General features: G+C 37.6%; 1 protein-coding gene across 1 annotated transcript in view; it reads right to left on the bottom strand.

The window, feature by feature from the left end:
• The window catches only part of TAOK3 (TAO kinase 3), a 140,573-nt gene that overhangs the window by 93,496 nt on the left and 24,789 nt on the right, over window positions 1-22,288 (bottom strand). The window contains exons 11-13 of the mRNA XM_063454181.1: window positions 15,085-15,252; window positions 13,193-13,393; window positions 7,717-7,851 (exon numbers count right to left, since the gene is read on the bottom strand). Coding sequence (XP_063310251.1) covers window positions 7,717-7,851; window positions 13,193-13,393; window positions 15,085-15,252 — 504 coding nt within the window. The remainder of the gene's footprint in view (window positions 1-7,716; window positions 7,852-13,192; window positions 13,394-15,084; window positions 15,253-22,288) is intronic.

Below are 22,288 nucleotides of genomic sequence, written 5' to 3'. Positions count from 1 at the left end.
GATTAACATTAAAAAACGGTCTTCAGGTTAAAAAAAAAAAAAAAAAAATTAGATAAATAAAATAAGAAATGGAAACATATTACCAAGAAATACAAAAACAGAAAAAAAGATAGTGGCCAAAAATTACAATATTGTTTTTATTTACAGGTAGAATGTTTCAAGAAAGGATTGTCTGAATGTAAGGAAAAGAAAAAACAAGTTTAAACACAAACCCTACATGACTTGTTCAAATTCAAGAGGAAGCAAAAGCACATTTCCCATTTCTTTCTTTAAAAAAAATAAATAGACAGGGAGTATCAATTAATTATAATTAGTCTGCAAGAGAACAATTTTTATTAAAAATGGATGGTGATAAACTGATAATTCAATTCTGTCAAACAAGTCTTCAAAAGAGATAAATATTAAAATATCATATATGCCCAATCAACTATAATCCCTACATTTTCTATCCAGTTTGAGTGACCAATCAGTAAATAGTAGTAGGGAGGAGTCGGGCAAATATAGGCCTTATTTCAGTAGTGGGGAAAGTGATGGAAACCATGTTAAAGGATAGGATTGTTGAACATCTAAAAACACATGGATATCAAGATCAGAGACAACATGGTTTTACTTCAGGGAGATCATGCCAAACTAATCTTATTGATTTTTTTGATTGGGTAACTAAAATTATAGATCAGGGTGGTGCAGTAGACATTGCTTACTTAGATTTCAGTAAGGCATTTGACACTGTTCCACATAGAAGGCTTATCAATAAACTGCAATCTTTAAGTTTGGATTCCAATAATATTGAATGGGTTAGGTACTGGCTGAGTGACAGGCAACAGAGGGATGTAGGGAGTATATTTGAAGCAAGGTCTAGTTATCAGGTGTACTTCAGGGACCTATACTTTGGTCCATTCTTTTTAATATTCGTATTAGCGATATTGCAGAAGGTCTTGGTGGGAAGAAATTTTTGCTAATGATACCAAGATTTGCAACAGGGTTGATGTTCCAGGAGGGATAAGCCAAATGGCAAATGATTTAGGTAAACTAGAAAAATGGTCAGAGCTGTGGTAAGTGACATTTAATGTGGATAAGTGCAAGATAATGCATCTTGGTCATAAAAACCCAAGGGCAATGTATAGAATATTTGATAGTCCTAACCTCAACATCTGATGAAAGGGATTGAGGGGTAATTATTTCAGATGACTTAAAGGTAGGCAGACAATGTAATAGAGCAGCAGGAAATGCTAGCAGAATACTTGGTTGTATAGGGAGAGGTATTAGCAGTAGAAAGAGAGAAGTGATCATGCCATTGTACAGAACACTGATGAGACCTCACTTGAGCTACTAAACTGGTTCATGGATTGCATGATAAAACTTACAAGGAAAGGTTAAATTATCTTAACATGTATAGCTTGGAGAAAAGATGAGATGGGATATGATAGAAACATTTAAATACATAAAGGGAATCAACACAGTAAAGGAGGAGACTATATTTTAAAGAAGAAAAACTACCACAACAAGAGTACATAGCCTTAAATTAGAGGGGCAAAGGTTTAAAAATAATATCAGGAAGTATTACTTTATAGAGCGGGTAGTGGACACATGGAATAGTCTTCCAGCTGATGTGGTAGAGATTAATACAGTGAGGGAGTTTAAAACCTCTTAAGGACCAAACTTCTGGAATAAAAGGGAATCATGACATGTCACACATGTCATGTGTCCTTAAGGGGTTAAGCATGTGTGGGATAGGCATAAGGCTATCCTAGACTTAAGATAAGGCCAGGGACTAATGAATTTAGAAAATTGGGCAGACTAGATAAGCAAATCGGTTCTTATCTGCCATCACATTCTATCTTTCTATACTGCACTCAAAGCATTACAACACAGGTAGAGAAATTCAGTCATACCTGTAGGAGACATTAGCTATTCTTCTCTTTTTTTTCCCCACACACAAAAATAGGTTAAAACCTTTTGGAGCTTTTCTTGAGCACACAATATTATTAAACGTAATCCACTGATCCACTACTAGTCTGTGTTAACGTTCGGTTTACAAGAAATCCAAATTGCCAAAAATCATAAAAAGCCTAATGTGTATGCCAGTTCAATAATGTGTAACAAAAGCTATGAACTTATCATAGTAACGTACACCACAGGTTTGGATCACAAGGTTCAAACTTCTGAGGGTAAGTCTCATAAATGCAGTAAAACATTATCAATGAGGAACACTGCATACTATGCAATTTCTCAACCCTGCACTCAGGCTGGAACAAAAGTACCTGTGGATTCTTGCATGATAAATGCTTTATTAAAGGAACACTGTAGCATTAGAAACACACAACTGGATTTATAATGTTCTAGTATGCCTCCATCCCTAACTTTAGGTCCGTTCCCTTCCGGCTAGCACAAAATACTAGCACGAGGTCCATCGGCACTAGCTGTCTCCTCTTTGAAGTCACTAAAAGTGCTGAAGGTTGCCTTCATCTGGTATAGCTTAACACCTAGTGGTCATAATACTGCAGGTACATGAGCAATTAGGCTTAACATTTTCTTACACATGTAAGTCTCATTTTTAAAAGAGGTACTTCCATTACACGTTACAAATTGGTCATAAGATTATCAGCCTGAAAACAGTGACTGCATTACAAATGACCTCAAATATCAACTGATTCTTAAAGAGAACAATAGTCACCAGAACAGCTACAGCTTACTGTAGTGGTTCTCGTGATTATAGTCTGTCCCTTCAGGCTTTTCAATATAAATGCTGCCTTTTCATAAAAAAGGCAGTGTTTACATTAGTACCTAGTAACACCTCCAGTGGCAGTCACTCAGACATCCACTAGAGGTGCTTCCTGTGTCAGTGCTGCACGGTGAGACCCGCATGGTGTGGGAAAAAAAGGTGATTTAAAACACCTTCCAAACACGATTGTATGGGGGCTGGTAACCTAATCAGCCACACAGATGGCAGCTACAAAGCCACACAGGCACTACAGAGTCAGGAATACATGTTTGCATTTCTGGCACTATGATGTTCCTTTAAGCTTGCTGCAACAGTACTCATACTATGCAATTCCTCAATCTAAAACTCTACATAATGCAAAGTGACTAATATACCAAGTTGCCCTCTAGGAATACATATATAATTGTGCAGCAACTCCTATGATTCAAGTTCAATGGGCTGGTTTTCAAACAATGTCCAATTCATAAGCTGCAGCTACTATGCCAATGTCCCTTTAGTTAATCTCAACGGCAAAAATTACACAACATGTGAAGTCCAAAACAGCACAACTGTACTACAAGCATACAGCCCAATACGCATGCCATGAGAACCACATCTAAGAAAGCTTGGTTGTGCTTTACACCTTTAACATTACAAAAAGTAGAAGTCTGATACCTATGAGTTTATCAAAGTTTGAGACATACCTCTGGTTTGGATCATATGGTTCAAACATCCGAGGGTAAAACTCAAACAGCAACAGCAGGTTGCAAAATCTTGTATTATAAAAGGGAACACAAAGCACCAAAACTTCTACATCTTAAAGTAGTTTATGTGGCATAGAAGCTGAACATTTTTCTCTGGCATTGTAAAACATTGACATTTCAGAGAAACAGAAAATGTTTACATTTGAAGAGAACATGGTTCTAGTGTATGTCACACAGCCATCCACTAGAAGCCAACTTCTATAAAACCACCTTTCATTTTTCGAAGGTTTTTAGATTTGGCTGCATCACTCACAGCACGATGATGTAGAACGTGTCCAACTGCCATGCATGTGCCCTTTTTTTGTTTTTAGAATTCACTATAGGAAGCACTTGATTATAAATATAATACATGGTGATCTCAGAAGGAGCAGATCAGAAACTTTCCCAGAGCTGGATTACATTTTAAAAAATGTTTTTCCTTTTTTTTTTTTTTAGTTAAAGCAGTTATTGTCTTTATATTTTTCACACACGGTCATTGTAAGAAACGTGGAGGCAATTGGTGGATGCTCCATATGGTAATATTATACTAAACTTGATCAAAAATAAAATGTCAGACCATTTTTCCAATTATTTTTATTAATCTTATAATATTACTTAGTATCTTCTACTTGCCATTATAATATTACTTAATATCTACTAATTACCATTTCTCCTGATAAATATGATCTACCTGGGGTACAGAGTGCTTGCTGCCTGTTGACAGTTCTTACCCAACAAAGATAACTTGCTATAAAGTAGTAGAGGTCAGAAGAATAAAATCATGTTGTGCTTCAAAACTAATTATTTGCTACAAATAGAAATTTTAAACTGTTGTAATGTGTCTTGAAAAGGGCTGAGGAAATAAAATAAGCCAGTGCTAAATATAAAGTGGATAATGTGAAAGGGTAACATAATTTTAAGAATTACTTCAGTCAAATCTATACTTCAAGGTGTTGATAAAAGACTACAACTCTACACTTACACTGTCACCGTAACAGCAGTGGACTGGCTTTTGGGCTAAGATAAATGAACTCCAGCAAAACTTGGGTGACTATATTTAAATAGCCCTGTATTAATGCATATTTTAAAACTAGGAGAGACCGAAATAAAGAACAGTTTGCAACTAGTTTAAGGGTCACTAAGTACCAAAACTACATTTTAACATAGGTTATTGTGAGGACAGAATCCTGCTCCAAGGCAAGAGATGTTAATAGCTGCAGCAACTTCCAAAAATTGCTGCAGTTATGACTGCAGGAAGGATCAGGGATGCCAAAGGAGCACCTCTGACTCTCAAAGATAGATGGGGTTTTATGGAGAAAAAAACAACACAGAACTGAAAAGGAGGTTCCTTATTGGAAAGGACTCTTAAAGGAACACTATTGTGTTGGACTCTTTAGCACCTCTTCCTTCTCCCCTCCTTCCCCAAACAGAAGAAAGTTAGGGGAGGTTAGGCTAGGGCTCCACAAACAAAAATAGGATTTAACTCATAAGTAATATGACAATTGAGCAGTGAGACTGCAGGAACTATACACTAAAACTGCTTTATTAACCCCTTAAGGACCAAACTTCTGGAATAAAAGGGAATCATGACGTGTCAGACATGTCATGTGTCCTTAAGGGGTTAAGCTAAAGTTGTTTTGAGGTCTATAGTGTTCCTTTAAGCAAGCCATATTAAACGTTTAGCTACTAGGAGAGCAGCATCCAAGATACATATCTCCTAAGTAAAGGCATTATACAGTTATTTCTAAAATGTAGCCAATAAAAGCAAAAACTATTTGTCTTGTGGACTAAAACATTAGCTCACAAAGAAAACTGAAAAACTAGGAGAATATTTTCCAACAAAATACATACAAAATAAATTAATCAAATAACCTCAGGTACCACAAAAACGATGCACCTTCTTATCACCACAAATGTATCCATGGCTACTACTAACAGACTGAGAGCCTTTACAGAGTGATAATTAGTTGAGCATGTTGTAGACCAGAATTCCACAGCCAACAGGTTACATCATGCTATAAAGTAATTAAGGTGTGCAAAGTGGACAGGTGGCAATCAGAGTAAAATATTGAATGTATGAAAATATATGCCTATCATTTCCATTAAACAAAATGTAGAATATTGCTCTAGTTGTTATGGTATACGGAAAGAATCTTAAACATACGTGAGCAACCAGTGAATATACAAAAATATCTACAAAGGTTTATAACCAAGGGAAATGCTATTGTTGTACAATATTCCTGAAAGCATAACGAATAATAAGAGGAGGACACAACATGTTGTACTATTATCCTACGAACAAATGAAAACAAATGGCATTCTAATGTAACAAAACAAGTATAGAGAGTATCTACACTTACAAAAGAGAAGAAAAAGAAACACTGCATGTTTTGTACCAGGAAATGTGTGCAGAACAAGTTACCCTTTGAGTAAGTAAGCAGCAAAACAAAATGGCAGATGCTTTTCTAGATATTAAACTTACATTTAATCAAACAAGCATATTTAAAGTAATACACTGGATTCTCATTAAATGAGGGCCAGTAAGTATGGTGTGGTGTTCAAATTAATCAAATGTATCTAACAAAAAAAAAAATATATATATATATATATATATATATATATATATACCCATGAAACACTTAATTCCAGGGCAGGAAATGTACACTTACCAATCATTATAAAAATTATATAAATACAAAAACATTCCAGTAAAAAAAAAAAATAATACTGTGAATAATAAATGATGACTTTTATTCTATCACATCTGTTTGACCATTAACTTCCTCTTAACTGTTGGGGATTAGATAGATAGATAGATAGATAGTCTAATATTAACATAATCTTTGAGTGTTTTTTTTTTTTTTTTACATGAGTAAGCATTTTATTTGTAATCACAACCCAACAATGTTGACACTTGAAATGTTTGTGAAATGTCAAGGGAAATCCTCCCTCATCCAATAAACTTTGTGGATGTGAAAAATAATTTATAGCAAAAATTAAATAGCATTGTCTTTAAAGCCTATGATGTGGTTGTAAAATGCCACCATAGTTGTAATTCGTCAACCACTGTGGGAATATATGCAAGATGAATATGTTTTACCAGGGAGAGTCGGATTGTGTGCCATGGCATATTTTAATCTCTGGAATGACTTGAATCAATACTGAAATACTGGGATTTAAATATATATGCTTGTGCTCCCATTCTCACTCTATGTCTACAGAACCTGGTTATGTTCATGGCATAATGGAGGCACTGATTAGCTCAACCATAAAACAAATTTAACAAACTAGCTATTGACAAAATACATGGCTAAGTGGCAGGTGTTAGAAGAAAAAAAAAAAAACAATTGGGAGGGAAAAAAAAGGCTGGTGAAGGGGTGTGACACATGCCCCTTTTTCTTTGCAAGGACACCTAGCTAGCTTGGAGGGAAAATCTGGAGGATTTTGCAAACGATCATTTATGAATATGCACGTTTTAGTATTGCAAATACCGCTGGCCTCTCAAACAAGAAATGGCACATCGCCTTATAGCAGCAAGGAGAAAGCTATTATCCTATGTCATCACAACACATATGTATGGCTTCAAATACCTTCTCAACCTACTAGACATACACCACCCCTAACCAGTCAGGGAGGGTCAACCAATGCAAAACTCAATGTCCATCACTAAAGAGCAAAGATACACACACACACATACACACAGTGAAAAGGTAGAAAGGAGGGCATTGAAACACACAGGTGACATAAAAAACACACAAAGAGATCCATCTTTCCTGAGACATCTCCCTGCCCAGCTTGCACTTAATATTGCAGTATGATGATCACAAATCAACCATTCCCAGAATACCTCTCTATATGTCAGATTGCAACACGGGCATGGGCATGCATTAAAAAAAAAAAAAAATACAATATCAGGGGATTTTTGTATTCCATGCACAGTTCTAGAATTCCTCCTTTGCAAGCCCTGGTTGCTATGCCAACAAACATTAAAACATGAACGACAGATAGGGGACGGGGGAGGGTAACCAAGAGATGCAAATCTCTCCCTTTATTTATTTATTTTTTTTATTATGGAGGGAGGGGTGATGGGGTTGAGGGTGCCAGGATGAGGTGAGGGGAAGGTGCAGCAAAAAAAAAAAAAAAAAAAAGAGGAGGTGGTGGTGGTAAGAGAAGGATGGGAGGTGGGAGAGAAGGAGGGGGGTGAAGGGGGATGGGTGAAAAAAAAAATGATATACATTTCCATATACCCGGATTGAGAGATGTTTTGCTTACCAAAGATGCTGATTTGATTGTAGCGAATCGCTCGCGGGTCCGGTAATGAAGTGCCTGACTTTGCACTGACTGGGTAGGCCGCAGCTCAGGCCTGGGATCCCTGTGGTCCGCCTCATCCCTTATGAATGCATGATCCTGCAGGAAGGGGTGAAAAGCAGGAGAAAGAAGTGGCGTGTAGCCCCGGCTGCCTCTCTCTCAGCCCTCCATCCGCGCCAGTACGGCTGTATGAGATGCATAGTTTAACGTGATTTCCCCCCCACCTCCCTCCCTCCCTCCCTCCCCCCCACCACTTGTCTCTCTCTCCCTCTCCCGCTGTCTCACTCCCGTCTTCTTCTCCGTTTCTCCTCCTTTTGCTTGGCTTTCTTTTCAATGCAAAAAAAATAAATATTTTTTTTTCTTTAAAAAAAAAAAAAAAAAATTATATATATATATATATATATAAAATTGAAAGATGCAAATAATAAATGTGTAAAAATGAATATTTATATAATATATAGATAGATAGAGAGAGAGAATTCCCCTTTTTTTCTCCTTCTTTCCTCCTCCTTCTCGCCCCGTTTAGTGTATGTGAGTGTGTGTCGGGTCCACCCGGATTCAGTCCCTGCTGCAGCTCCCGCCGGGCAGCATCCTCGGGTAGGAGCAGCAGAGGCAGCGGCAGCCCATTGCAGCTGGAACTCGTCGGGGGTCAGCTGATCCTTTAAAGAGATGCTTGTGTAGGTCCAGGCAGCAGCAGCAGCAGCTTCCCCCTACCTCCAGCATCCCATCCAGCCGGGGGAGGAGGAGGAAGAGGAGGAGGAGGGGATGGGGAGGGAATCTATGGAGATATATTTATTTATATCCCACACGTACACACACACACACACACACACACTAAATAACCCAATTGCTACACAGTAATCAGGCCGGCTGCAGCTCTCTCTCTCTCCTTCTACACACAGCAGCAGCAGCCTGGCAGCCAGCTCCTGCATATCAGCTGCTGTGCAAATATTGCATCCATGGCTGCTGGCAGGATGCTCGCTCCCATCTTCTTCCTAGGTGGTGGTGGTGGTGCTGATGATGGTGAGGAGGGGGGTGGTTACATTATATATCTATAGAAATATATATATATATATATACCCCCTTGGGCTGGTGCACTTGAATGCTTCCCTCCTTTTTTTTTTTTCCTCCTTCCTTTTTGCAGAGCCTGGTGGCTCTGAGCACCCCTACCACCTCCCCTCTCTTCCTTTTGTCTCTTTTTGATGCTATATTTTTGGGGTTTGGTTTTTGCAGTCTCCACCCCCTCCCTGCGCGGTGTGAGAATATATATTTATTTATTATTATTTTTAGGGTGTCTTTAGGGGTGATGCCCAGGGTCGGCCCATGTGCGTGCAGACGGGGCTGCAGGTGGAGAGGATGCTCGGGCTCCAGCAGCTGTTGAGCGATCGCTACTCCAGACCCTGCTCAGTTCTAGCACTTTCCAGCCTCGCTAAGGAGGGCTCTGATTTTTTTTTTTTTTTTTTTTAAAGAGACAGTGTAATCGAAAATTATTATATATGTTCTATGTATACATACCATATATGTGTTTACAGTAGAAGACATTAGGCAATAATTAATTATACTGTTTTACAGATCTCTGAAAGTGCTACCTAATCTCCCTTTTAAATGTATTGGATTTTTGCATTCTTCAAGAAAATGTACTATTCTTTGACATTGCTACTTATTAAAGGAGAATGTTTAGGGGTGTACAATGGGTGGGCCTAGGCACTGCCAAATAAATGTATAAAGCATCCTTATCTAGGCACCTACTTGAACTTTTGCATACCTTTCACATTTGTATTTACATGCATTTTGGATGTCAATTTAAGCATAACTTAATCTCCATGAAGTTTTACTATGATTAAATAAAATATATTTTCGCACTTGAGTACGTAATATATTTTCAGATTTTACAAAACTATAAACTTTGCTGCACGCCTATGTGAAGGCTGCTTGCTAAAACACTATTTATGGGATTAATATGCAACATGCTATACAGCCTCTTACCTAAATACTAAATTCTAAACAGTATCTTAAAAAGAAGTTGACACAGTTAGGGTTATTTACGTATATGACATTTTTTTACCACCCCACTTCAAGAACAAATCTATATGTAAAGCAAACACTGAAAGGTAAAGTACACACAAGAAATAAGATGGGCATTATTTACTTAGTCTTCAGCTAGTTGTTTGTTTATAATTGAGGGGAGGGGGCAGAAGGGGGAGTGATTTTAGTTTGAGCTTTTAACACTGTAGACAACTAGTTACAATTTTGTCACTCATGGTCTTATAATGTCACCTAAGAATGATATTTCCACGATTACTATTGCACTAAAATTCCCTACTAAACTACCCTGTTCTGTATAGAAATGTAATATTGGAATAAAAAAAAATAAAAAAAGACAGGCATCTGTATATCATCTATAACATAAAAATAAGAATTGAGAATCTTGCTTAACCCCTTAAGGACACATGGCATGTGTGGCATGTCATGATTCCATTTTATTCCAGAAGTTTGGTCCTTAAGGGGTTAACTGACATATGCACATATTCATGCCCTAAAAATACATTAATTTATCCCTTCAGATTTTAACAGATGGATGTACTTTAATTTAGGTTCTATGCAAATTAAAACTAATGCATGCTGCACTAGAAAGTAGCATTAAAACATTTACAAAATACCCACAATATAATCAATGAGCTAAAAATATACTTTTCCAATTAATATGGTACTACTGCCACAAGACAGGCAGTAACTTTTGAGTGCAAAAAAACCCTTGTGGCTATTAAAAGGGGAAAGTATATAAAATTAATATAAATACCCCTAAATAGGAAGTGCGAAGACTCCTCAATGTCTTCAATATCTTAAACATAAAACCATAAATAGCACGACCTAAAAGTACAAAGGGAGACCAATAGTGCAGACAGAAAAAGCTAAATACATAAAAAAGGGAACTATAAAACACTCACAAACATAGAAGTAAAAAGGCAGGGTATAACCAGTCTTCAAGTGCTTCTTCTCTTCTTGTATATGAAGATGAGTACTTAAAACAAAGCACAGAAAAAAAACCAGTGTATAGCTGTATGGTATTCGAAAAATTGCTTTATTATATACACTTACAAAATAAAAGTAGTAAAAGGGCTCATCAATTCAAATCACCATCCGCTGTCTACCACCAGGAACAGATAAAACCGCCAGGATATGGAGACAAAGTAGATAAGAGTCCACAATAAAAAAAATTCAATAGTGAAATAAAGCTTGCCACCCTACGCGTTTCGTCTAAATGACTTCGTCAGGGGCTCATGGCAACAAACTGTTGCCATCAGTGGCGTACACACAACCCATGGGGCCCCGGTGCGAAAACTGATCCGTGGGCCCCCCCGCGCGCGCTTACTCTGCACGGGCTGGGGCGGCAACACAAGGCGGCGGAGGGTTAATCCTGCCTCTAGTGGCTGTCTCATTGACAGCCGCTAGAGGATTTTCTGCGATTCTCACTGTGAAAATCACAGTGAGAAGACGCTGAACGTCCATAGGAAAGCATCGAGTAATGCTTTCCTATGGGCGGTTTGACTAACACACACACACACAAACACACACTAACACACTAACACTCACTAACACACTCACTAACACACTCACACATTAACATACACTCACACATTAACATACACTCACACATTAACATACACTCACACATTAACATACACTCACACATTAACATACACTCACACATTAACATACACTCACACATTAACATACACTCACAAACACACACACACACTAACATACACTCACAAACACACACACACTAACATACACTCACACACTAATTTTTTTTTTAATCCCCCCCCCAGCCTCCTTACCTGTGGGAGAGCTGAGGGGATTCCCTGGGGTCCAGTGGTGTTGCTGGCCCTGCTGTCACCCGGCTGGCCGGTCCTGCGGGCGCGCGAGGGAGCACTGTCTCCTGAGTGCTTCCTCTTCAGCTCCCTCGCGCGCCGCGTACTGATGCCGGAGCCGGAAGATGACGTCATCTTCCGGCTCCGGTATCAGTGCGGTGCACGAGGGAGCGGAAGAGGAAGCACCCAGGAGACAGTGCTCCCTCGCGCGCCCGCAGGACCGGCCAGCCGGGTGACAGCAGGGCCAGCCTCTAGGGGGCCCTGAGGTGGCCGGCTCCTGGGCCCCCCAGGAGAAGAGGCTGGCCCAATGACATACATACCTGGGTCGCAGGGCGGCCGGGCCCCCTGGTGGGCCGGGCCCAGTCGCAGCCGCGACCCCTGCGACCCCGGTATGTACGCCACTGGTTGCCATGATCTAAATGACAGAGTCATTTAGAAGAAACGCGTAGGGTGGCAAGCTTTATTTCACTATTGAATTTTTTTATTGTGGACTCTTCTTATCTACTTTGTCTCCATATCCTGGCGGTTTTATCTGTTCCTGGTGGTAGACAGCGGATGTTGATTTGAATTGATGAGCCCTTTTACTACTTTTATTTTGTAAGTGTATATAATAAAGCAATTTTTCGAATACCATACAGCTATACACTATGTTTTTTTTTCTGTGCTTTGTTTTAAGTACTCATCTTCATATACAAGAAGAGAAGAAGCACTTGAAGAAGACTGGTTATACCCTGCCTTTTTACTTCTATGTTTGTGAGTGTTTTATAGTTCCCTTTTTTATGTATTTAGCTTTTTCTGTCTGCACTATTGGTCTCCCTTAGTAACTTTTGAGTATATACTTGGTTTCTTAATAAAGTGTTCAAAGATAAATAAATAAGACAAGGTTCTAAAAGTAGGCCAGTCAGTTAAAAGTTTCCATTGTTTTCATTTGTGATAGCTCCATTTGTAGAATATTACAAATATCACTATAGGATAGTTCATAGAATTTTTTTTTTTATGCAACAGCACATAACCTGTCCTGCACCTATGAACCCATGATATTTCCCCCCCCCCCCCAAAAAATATTTTATAATTTCATCATGGAAATAAAAGTAATTATTCAATTAAGAAAAGTTAGATTTACAAGAAGAAGGGTAAAGTTATGATTTAGTAACGCAAACCTGCACTGCTCCTGTGCACAGAGGTCAATCTTAGCCCATCTTATTTTTGTGTATACGTTTCCTATAATATCAAGCACATTTACTAACATATTCTAGTCTATTATATATTACGAAGAAAATGCTTTGATGAGGAAGAGTGCATAGAGTGAGTATGCATACATAAAACATATGTTTGTTGATAGATAGTTTCTGATCTAGCATATCCCTGTAGAATTTCATTGTACACTAACACTACATTTCGTATGGAAACACTTGTACACTTTTGCCTGTGCCAATACCAAGTGAATAAATATTGACCAGGTATTTTTTGTGTGTGTGTTTTGTTTTGAGTGTTTGTTTATTATTTGCATCTTCACCAAACTTCCTTTCTCCCCAATTTTTAACAAAAACAATCTCCGCACTTACCTTTTTGGGAACAAGGGAAGAAGTTGAATCGTAGCTGTATCCCTGCATTATCATCAGGTCAGGACTCCCATCATCCATTACTTCCTGCATGCTGTTCACACTGCTACTCTGGCTTCCCGTACTGACAGACATGCTTGGGATGGAATGATTGCTGCCAAGACTGTCCATTTTTCCAGTCGAGCTTGATCCATGCTCCATATCCTATAGTCCATAAAGTTGTTTCCAAATATTACCATGTGCACGTTTATTTTATTTTCTCTCACTTGTTGCACTAACAAAATGACCAGGTAGGTTAACCAACAGAAATATTTGATCAAGGTGGTTTCCTATTTGTATAAGACAGTACCAATTTTGGCTAAAACAAGGATGTTACTTTTCTAAGACAAACAGAAATGTAAACAATTTGAGGTGGTTCATGTCAATAGTATTTTAAGCACAAGTTAAGTTATATAATTCAAACTTTAAAATATACCAAGACAAGTGTAAAATTAATTGGCACATGGTATGAAAAATAAATATATATAGTGAACTGTTAAAATATATGTTGGAGTTATTTAACAATCTTAAAAGGTTGTTATGACCATATTAGGGATTCCTTCAGTGTATGTAGAACTACTGAATCTATAAAGGGACACATTACGCACCATAACCACTTGAACTGATCAAAGTGGTTATGGTCCCGGGAGTCCACAGTGTCACTCATCTTTTAGTAGAGATTCTTGGTCCCCAGCAGCCTAAAGTGACTGTTTCTGCATCGGTCTATATCAATTCACACCAGGGACTGAGAGTTTAGCTGCCACCCCCAGCTCTGGTTTGTCATGAAGCAAAGCATAGCTCCGCGTCTGCCGTATGGTCAATGGAGGTCAGCTTCAGGCTGCTGGGGACAGAGATTCTCTACTAAAAATGAGTAAACAATTTAGTAGTGATGTTGGACTACTGCTTATAATGCCTACAATGTTCCTTCAAAGTGGTAATAAACAGACATTAAAATAGCTTAATATTTATATATTACCAACAAAAAAACGCGGAAAACTTATATGCCATTGGCATATGCTCATCTACCATGACATCAAGCTTAGCTCACCCTTGACTGCTACAATAATTTGCACAGAATATACGTGCCATTAAAAAGTTATTTGTAGCGGTCTGAAACACATATGCATACAATTGATTTAGTGCATATGTATTCAAAAAATACCGTCATTCATGAGAAAACATCAATAAATGTACTTGGCAAGCTGATAAAACCCACCTGACAGCTGCTATTATTTGAAAGATATATCAATCGTTTTTTTCATTAATACATATATCATATAAACTATATAAAGAAATATATATATCATTTTTTTTTCATTTTATAAAGCAATAAAATGGAGAGCAAATTCTACCTAGAGTTTGCATTTTCGAAATCTAAAGGTTTAAAAATGTAAATTTACAAATTTAATTGAAGTACTTTATATTATGTACTAGAGTTGTTTGGTTGGACTCCAAAGTATTAATATAAAAGGCTATCAACTTACTTAAAGGTTTACACAAATGGTTTTGTTTATAGGTGCTATACTTGCTTTTTCCACAACTCAAGATTAGTCTACAATCTCAAGCTTAAAGTTATTCTATATACCCTGCAACTGGATCCACCAATGATAATGGGGTTTCAGTGGTGAGAGAGAAATGTAAAGCATGTACATTTCTTAAAAGGTTTTTACTCAAGCCACACATTTAAAATACAATTGAAAAAAAAAATTGTGGAATGAAATGGGAAAAAAAACTGCGTGCACACCTGCTCCACCAAGTAATTGTACATTTTGTATTTCTTTTTTTTTTTAGCATGAAGTCAGGAGTATTTATTCAGGTTACCCAATTTCTCTAACATTAGCACTTCTGTGGCTTACCTCATCATCTTCTTGGGACTCATTTAAAGGTCCATTTCTAGATTCCTGGAAAAGTATTTTTTTCATTTTTCTGTACTGTAAGTTATCCAACTCTCTCACGGCATCCTTTGTACGTTGGATTAAGTCTAAGAGCACACGTTGCGGCCTCTCTCTCCTCACAAATTCATGCTGGCATACAAAAAAAAGATAATGTGTTAGGTAGAAAAATGGTTTTATTTACAATTTGTCATCACATTAAGTCCTAGCACTTCCAAGCAAAATATATTGTGAGCAATAGTTGTTTCAGTAGACAGTCTAATACATTAGCTTAAAAAAATATTTTTCATGTGCCAACCAAATATGACATAGAAATGGTTCTGCACTTATATCCTCCACTGGACACTAATAATTGATCTCACCAGCTTCTTAGTCAGTAAATTGATGACATGCATGCAGGCCATTCTGATCTCTAGGTTAAAGTCACCCAAGGATGGTTTAAATATGCCTTCAAATTAGTCTGTAATGTAGAGGACTATTTTGCTGAACTGACACTCATGACATTCTTTTATTGTTAAAGTTGTCTAGGGCAACAAGTTCATGACCTTTGTCCTACAACTTTTCCCCCCCACACTTGAAAGGCTGCTTTCATGTTTTTTTCTAAGGTAATGGGACAGGGTTTACCTTTTACATTATATAAACACAAGAAGGACATCCATTTTCAAGGCCCCCAGCCAAGCTTTAAGTGACATGCCACTGTATGCATGCAGACTCAAATCTAGTCTATTTCCATTTGCCAAGGCTACATTTTTCACTTGCCACTTCACCACCTTAAACAAAAGCCTCTCTTTTAGACTGGTGTTCACCTGTGGTTTCAAAGTGTCAAGTGATCTCTCATTCAGAAGAAGTAAGTCTCTTCTTTCAAATAAGGAGTCTCCTGCCCTTATAAAATATTCTGAGTGGGAGATGAAAACTCTTCAAGAGTACCCCTCCACCCCCACACAAACACACACTAAAATATTGTTATTTACAACAATAATATTTATGTATAATAAGCATTTACACTTTAATAGATTTCGCTGTAGTTGTTCTGGTGACTATAGTGTCCCTTTAAAGATTTAGCAAAATTACATCACAATCCAGTTCAGACCAGGCACAGCCAGGGTAAACCTTGCAAATGTGGATGATAACCCACATTTAAATTGCATAATTTATCCTCTTCTCTATACTATACAGTCGCTTTGCAGACTGCTAGGTCTAAAGGGAGAGAACTTAGAACAAGAATTTTTGTGTATTTTATAAATTGGCCCCCAGCAGCACCCCATTTATGCATGTTCAGGTGAGTGCAGCCTCCTGGTTTCAACAATGGCTGGTATAAAACTTAGCAGGAGGAGCTCAGTTGCAGGATAAAGAAGTGTGGATTTCTACATTTAATTTTATTTTTCACGCTTAACCTTACGAGATCTGTTAAATCTAGATCAGGTTATGTAAACATATCAGAGTGAAGTGACAGTTCCACTTAAACTATTTAAAGTGTACGTCATCATACACACCGCCATAAGAAAATAAATAATAGCACATTAAAAATCACTTATATATTGTGCTATCAAAACTGCAAGAAAATGTATTGTCTTTAAAATGGATTTTAAAATGTGTCCAAACATTAGGATCAAACTCTCAATGTACAAACTCTGCTCTTCTAAAGTAATTGAAATTGGCATTACACCAAATTAATCTACAGCCCAGGAAAGACTAACACATTACAAAACTGCACTATTTGTTTCTAAACAAAACAAACTGATTACATTACCAGATTTACAGTGGGAATACAACTTGTCCACACAATAAACATTCCTATAAGGATAACTACAAGGAGTGATTAATAGCCATGTAACCTCTGTCCACCCCACAAAAAAAATATATATATTATCATGACATTATAGTGTTTTTTTACACTTTCAAAAACAAACCACACACTGACATACACAACACTCAAGTTACTTTAACCTCAAACTATATAGTTAGAAATTATAAATGCACCTTACAAAATAACCTCCTGTTATAAATTTACAGAGGCTCATCTGAAATAGGCAAATTCTACAATATGATCTTGTCTATAAGTTGAAGGTGTGGGACTAAAACACACTTACTTTAACATCTGTAGTGAATGCCCCAAAAGTGTGGTCACATATCAGATCCCTCTTACAATCTTTCTCTCAAAACAGTCATCTCCAAGATGCACCCTATTTTATTTACGTATTCCTTGCCTACACCAACATTACATTGTAAAACTTTTTATTGGCTAACCACAGGTTGGTAGCTCTGCGCTGGACCTACGTATAGCCCATCACTGAAAGAGATTGCCCATATGGGGTATAAACAGTGCACTGTTGATATTCTTAAATGTTTTTCTTTTTACTCATTCCCCTTTTTCTTTTCAGTATCCCATTATGGTTCTTTTTTTGCATATAAATATCTTCATAAAATACAAGTTAAAAAATGTCCCCTCCTCCAAATGTCAACCAATCCTTAACATATTGCTTTGCTGGTGATATACAGGTCTAAGCAAGAACTGAATGACAGGCTTAGACCTTTATGCATGAGAACCTTTCAAAAGGCTGTTTTGCTCTCCTCCAAAGTGAAGACTCCAGTCTTTTCAGCTCAGGCAGCAACTAGAGGTGTTTCATATTTCCAGAGACCACATTCTGCATTGAGGCGCTGAACATTCCCCATCGAGATGCATTGATTCAATGCATCTCCATGAGGAGATGCTGATTGACGCAATGTGACTATGTGAAACCATTGGATTGGCTGAGATCGAGATTGGTGATCTCAGGTATAGAGACGGGGTGAGCCGCTGCAAGAAAAGCAAAGTGTGGGACATCAGGTGAGTAAAAAACACTTTACCTATGCAAATGGAGGGGGGACAGTAACCTAAACAGACACACCCAAACACTGACTGACTGACACACACACACACACTAACAAATTCCATTTTTTTTTTTTGGAAGAGCTGGAGTGGATCACTTTCCTGGGATCCAGTGTGCAGCTGTACAGACATCTTCATGCTCATCCAGCAGGGAAGCCAATAAGGCATGAAAAAAGGTGATGGGCTAAACTAGAAAATGAGGAAGTGATATCTAAAGAGAGCAAACCCAGCAACAAAAATGTTTTCAAGTGCATACATATTTTTTTTTTTTTTTTTTTAAAGCTGAAAGTGTAGGTACACTGAAAACAGAGATGGGTGTTTGTTAATGAAGACCAGGAAAGGTATACATTAATATTTTCCTCCCTAGTAGATTAAGGAGGAACCTATGGCAATATATATGCAATTCATTGCAGTGAAACACTTGTAGAAAATATGTGATTGGATGACTCCAGCCTGGGTGCTTCAGCAACTAAAGAAAATTAAAAGACCACTAGTCATCCAGACCACTTCAGCTCAATGAAGTGGTCTGGGTGCCAGGTCCCCCAGGTTTAAAACCTTCAGATGTAAACATAGCAGTTTCAGAGAAACTGCTATGTTTACATTGCAGGGTTAATACAGCATCTAATGGCTGTCTTCCCGACAGCCGCTAGAGGCGATTCTGCAACGCTGAATGCGAAAAATCGCATTCAGCGTGCAGAACGTCCACAGGAAAGCATTGAAAAATGCTTTCCTATGAGCGTTTTTAATGCATGCGCGGCTCTGGGTTTTAACCCCTTCAGCCTAGCGGGAGGGGGGCCCTGTGGGTGGGGGGGACCTAAGGGTTATATAGTGTCAGGAAAACAAGTTTGTTTTCCTGACACTATAGTGATCCGTTAATGTAAATAAAGCACCAGGTCATAATTGTATTCACTAACAAGTACTTAAGGAGCTAAGTGTGGAAATAAGTAAACCTCTTATTTTGATCTTTCAGGATTTTTTTTTTTTATTTTTTTTTGGAACTTTACCAGACAATTGGAGGAAGGCACATGTGGTTCCTATATTAAAAAAAGGTTGAAGCATGAGCTTAACTACAGTTGCTGGGAAAGTATTTTAATGATTATTGATGGATAATTTACTGGAATACATTGTAAAAAAAAACATGTTATTTAGCAAAACCAGCACGGTTTTATGAAACATAGGTTATGACAAACTAACTTAATTGTATTCTACGAAGAAGTAAGTAGAAGTATAGATCAGGGTGTTGCAGTGGATGTGATCCACTTGAATAACTCTAAAGATGGAGTACAGCGAGTTGTCATTAATTGTACATTTTCAAGCTGTAAGAAAGTAGTAAGTGGTGTCCATCAGGACTCTGTTTTGGTATCGCTTATATTCAAAATATTTATAAATAATCTTGAAATAGGCATTGAAAGTAGTATTTCAGTGTTTGCAGATGACACAAAACTCTGCAAAGTAATACAATGTGAGCAGAATACTGCTTTGCGGCAGCGGGATTTATTATATACTGGAGAACACTCATATCACAGATGAAATTTAATGTAGTTAAATGCAAAGTTATGCACTTCGAAGTAAAGAATGCACAAGCAACTTACACCTTAAAATGGTTGTGAATTAGGGACAACAACACACAAGAAGATCATCAAACTATGCAACAATATGCAATGTTAACCAGTAAGGTAATGTTATGTATACATACATGTTATGTATAAAAAGGGCATACATATAATTTTGCCTCTTTATAAATAGAGATCTGACTGCCATTCTGTGGTCAAGAAGGAATATTTTCCCTAGTTTGTTACAAAACTGAAAAGCGCCTCAAACTGGGGTTTTGTCTTACCTTAGATCAACAGCGAAAACAAAAGTGAGAGGCTGAACTTAACCCCTTAAGGACACATGACATGTGTGGCATGTCATGATTCCCTTTTATTCCAGAAGTTTGGTCCTTAAGGGGTTAATGGACGCATGTCTTTTCTGCCTATGTAACTATGTAAATTAAGCATGTCAAACATATTTGCGGCCTGCCTTTCCTGGGGCCGCTTTCAGCTGTGGCTGCGACCAGCAAGACAGGAAACATATTTCCTGATTCTTGCTCTCCCGACCACAAGAGGGCAGAGTGGCTGTGTGTCTGCCAAGCACCCCAGAGCAGCCACTCCCCTTCCCTCCTGCTGGCAGCCCAAAAGGGGCAGAAGGGCTGGAGCTGGAACTGAAGGACCGACAGCAAATTGTAAGGTAGGAGAAGAGGGGCGTGCAGTGTATTAATTTGAGGGAGGGGGCACTATTAATTTGAGGGAGAGGGCACTGTAATAATCTGAATGAGGGAGGTGGCACTGTATTCAATTTGAGGGAGGGATCACTGTATTAATTTGAATGAGGGAGGGGGCACTGTATTCATTTAAGGGAGGGAGCCAGTGTATTAATGTGGGGTAGGGAGGAGGCACTGTATTCATTTGGGGAAGGGAGGGGGCTCTGTATTCATTTGAGGAAGGGAGGAGGCGCTGTATTCATTTGAGGAAGGGAGGAGGCGCTGTATTCATTTGAGGGAGGGAGGGGGCCAGTGTGTTACATTGGGGGCGGGCAGTGCAGAGTGGTGGTGATGGGGGCAGTGTATTCATTTAAGAGAGGGAAGGGGCAGTGTATTAACCTGGGGGAGGAAGGGGGGCAGTGTATTAAATTAGGGAGTGGTGGCAGTGTATTAATAGGAGGGAGGGTTCTTCCCTGTTAGGGACAATCTTTAACAAAGATGAATAAAAATACATACGTATGTATTTTTATTCATCTTTGTTAAAGATTGTCCCTAACAGGGAAGAAACGCGTTGGACTGATTTACCTGCTTTTATTTACTTTGATGTAAGTAATACATGCTTTTTTTTCTCTTTACTCATACAGTCATCCAATCTATTTTTTTGCACTTTGTTTTTTATGTGAGATTCACATTTACCAAGTATTTGAAGCAAAGAAGACACACCAAGTATATTTCTGAAGGCACTTCTTGGGATGTTAAAGTGTGAGTGAGCATTTGTCACTTGCCCATATATCCAATTATAGTATATACAGTATTGCACTATGCCATGTATTTCTTATTTCCCTAGCCTGTAATGGCCCTATACCATACACATGTTGAATTGAAGATAGGAGGAAATCTTCGGGCAAATCCTATATTGCTAAGGGAAGTTATTTCACTTTTTATCACAATCACTTTTCGAATTGAGATTTATACAGTACTGTATGTGGACACTATCCATGAGTGTGTGAGAAATTCTATATATCTTTTTTAGTAGCCACTTGGTCACAAACACTGGCCAACGTTAGTGTTAATATTTGAAAATGCAAAAAACTAATTTGAACGCAAATTTTGGCCAGTGTTTGTGACTAAGTGGCTACTAAAAAATAAACTGAACATACCATAATTGCAATACCCTGGATTGTCTACTATTGCAAATGGTATGCCATCATGGGGCTAATTTTCATTCCTGGGCGACCATACGGTCTCAAAGGCAACCTGGCAAATTTTTATGTGAAAAAACTGAAACGCAAACCTTATATTTGACTCTGTAACTTTTGAAAACACCATAACACCTGTACATAAGGGGTACTGTTATACTCGGGAGACTTCGCTGAACACAAATATTAGTGTTTCAAAACAGTAAAACGTATCACAACAATATCGTCAGTGTAAGTGCCATTTGTGTGTGAAAAATGCAAAAAATGTCACTGTCACTGACTATATCGTCGTTGTAATACATTTTACTGTTTTGAAACACTAATATTTGTGTTCAGCGAAGTCTCCCGAGTACAACAGTACCCCCCATGTACAGGTTTTATGGTGTCTTGGAAAGTTACAGAGTTAAATATAGTGCTAAAAAATTAAATTCCCTGCAAATTGTAATTAATAAAATGACCTAATTATGTAAAATTATATATACATATATACACACTATTTTTATATATATAGGTATATATAGTGATATATACGTATATACTTATGTAAATAGATATATATATTATTTCGTTCTACATGTATTTTGATATCAATATATATATTTTAAAATACAGTTAGAACGAAATTACGCATGTATATATTTATTTATTTTTTTTTAATTTAATTTTTTAACGTATTTATATATTTATTTATTATTATATATATATATATATATATATATATATATACACATAATGAAAATTATATATTTAATCAATATCATGGTACGTGTATTTTGAGATATATATATATATATATATATATATATATATAATTATGTATATATTAATATTAAAATACACTAGTAGAGAGTATGTGTA

This window comes from Pelobates fuscus, chromosome 5, assembly GCF_036172605.1.
Source record: "Pelobates fuscus isolate aPelFus1 chromosome 5, aPelFus1.pri, whole genome shotgun sequence".
Lineage (NCBI taxonomy): Eukaryota > Metazoa > Chordata > Amphibia > Anura > Pelobatidae > Pelobates > Pelobates fuscus.
The sequence above is the reverse complement of the archived record's forward strand: the minus strand, read 5'-3'. Positions and strand labels throughout refer to the sequence as shown.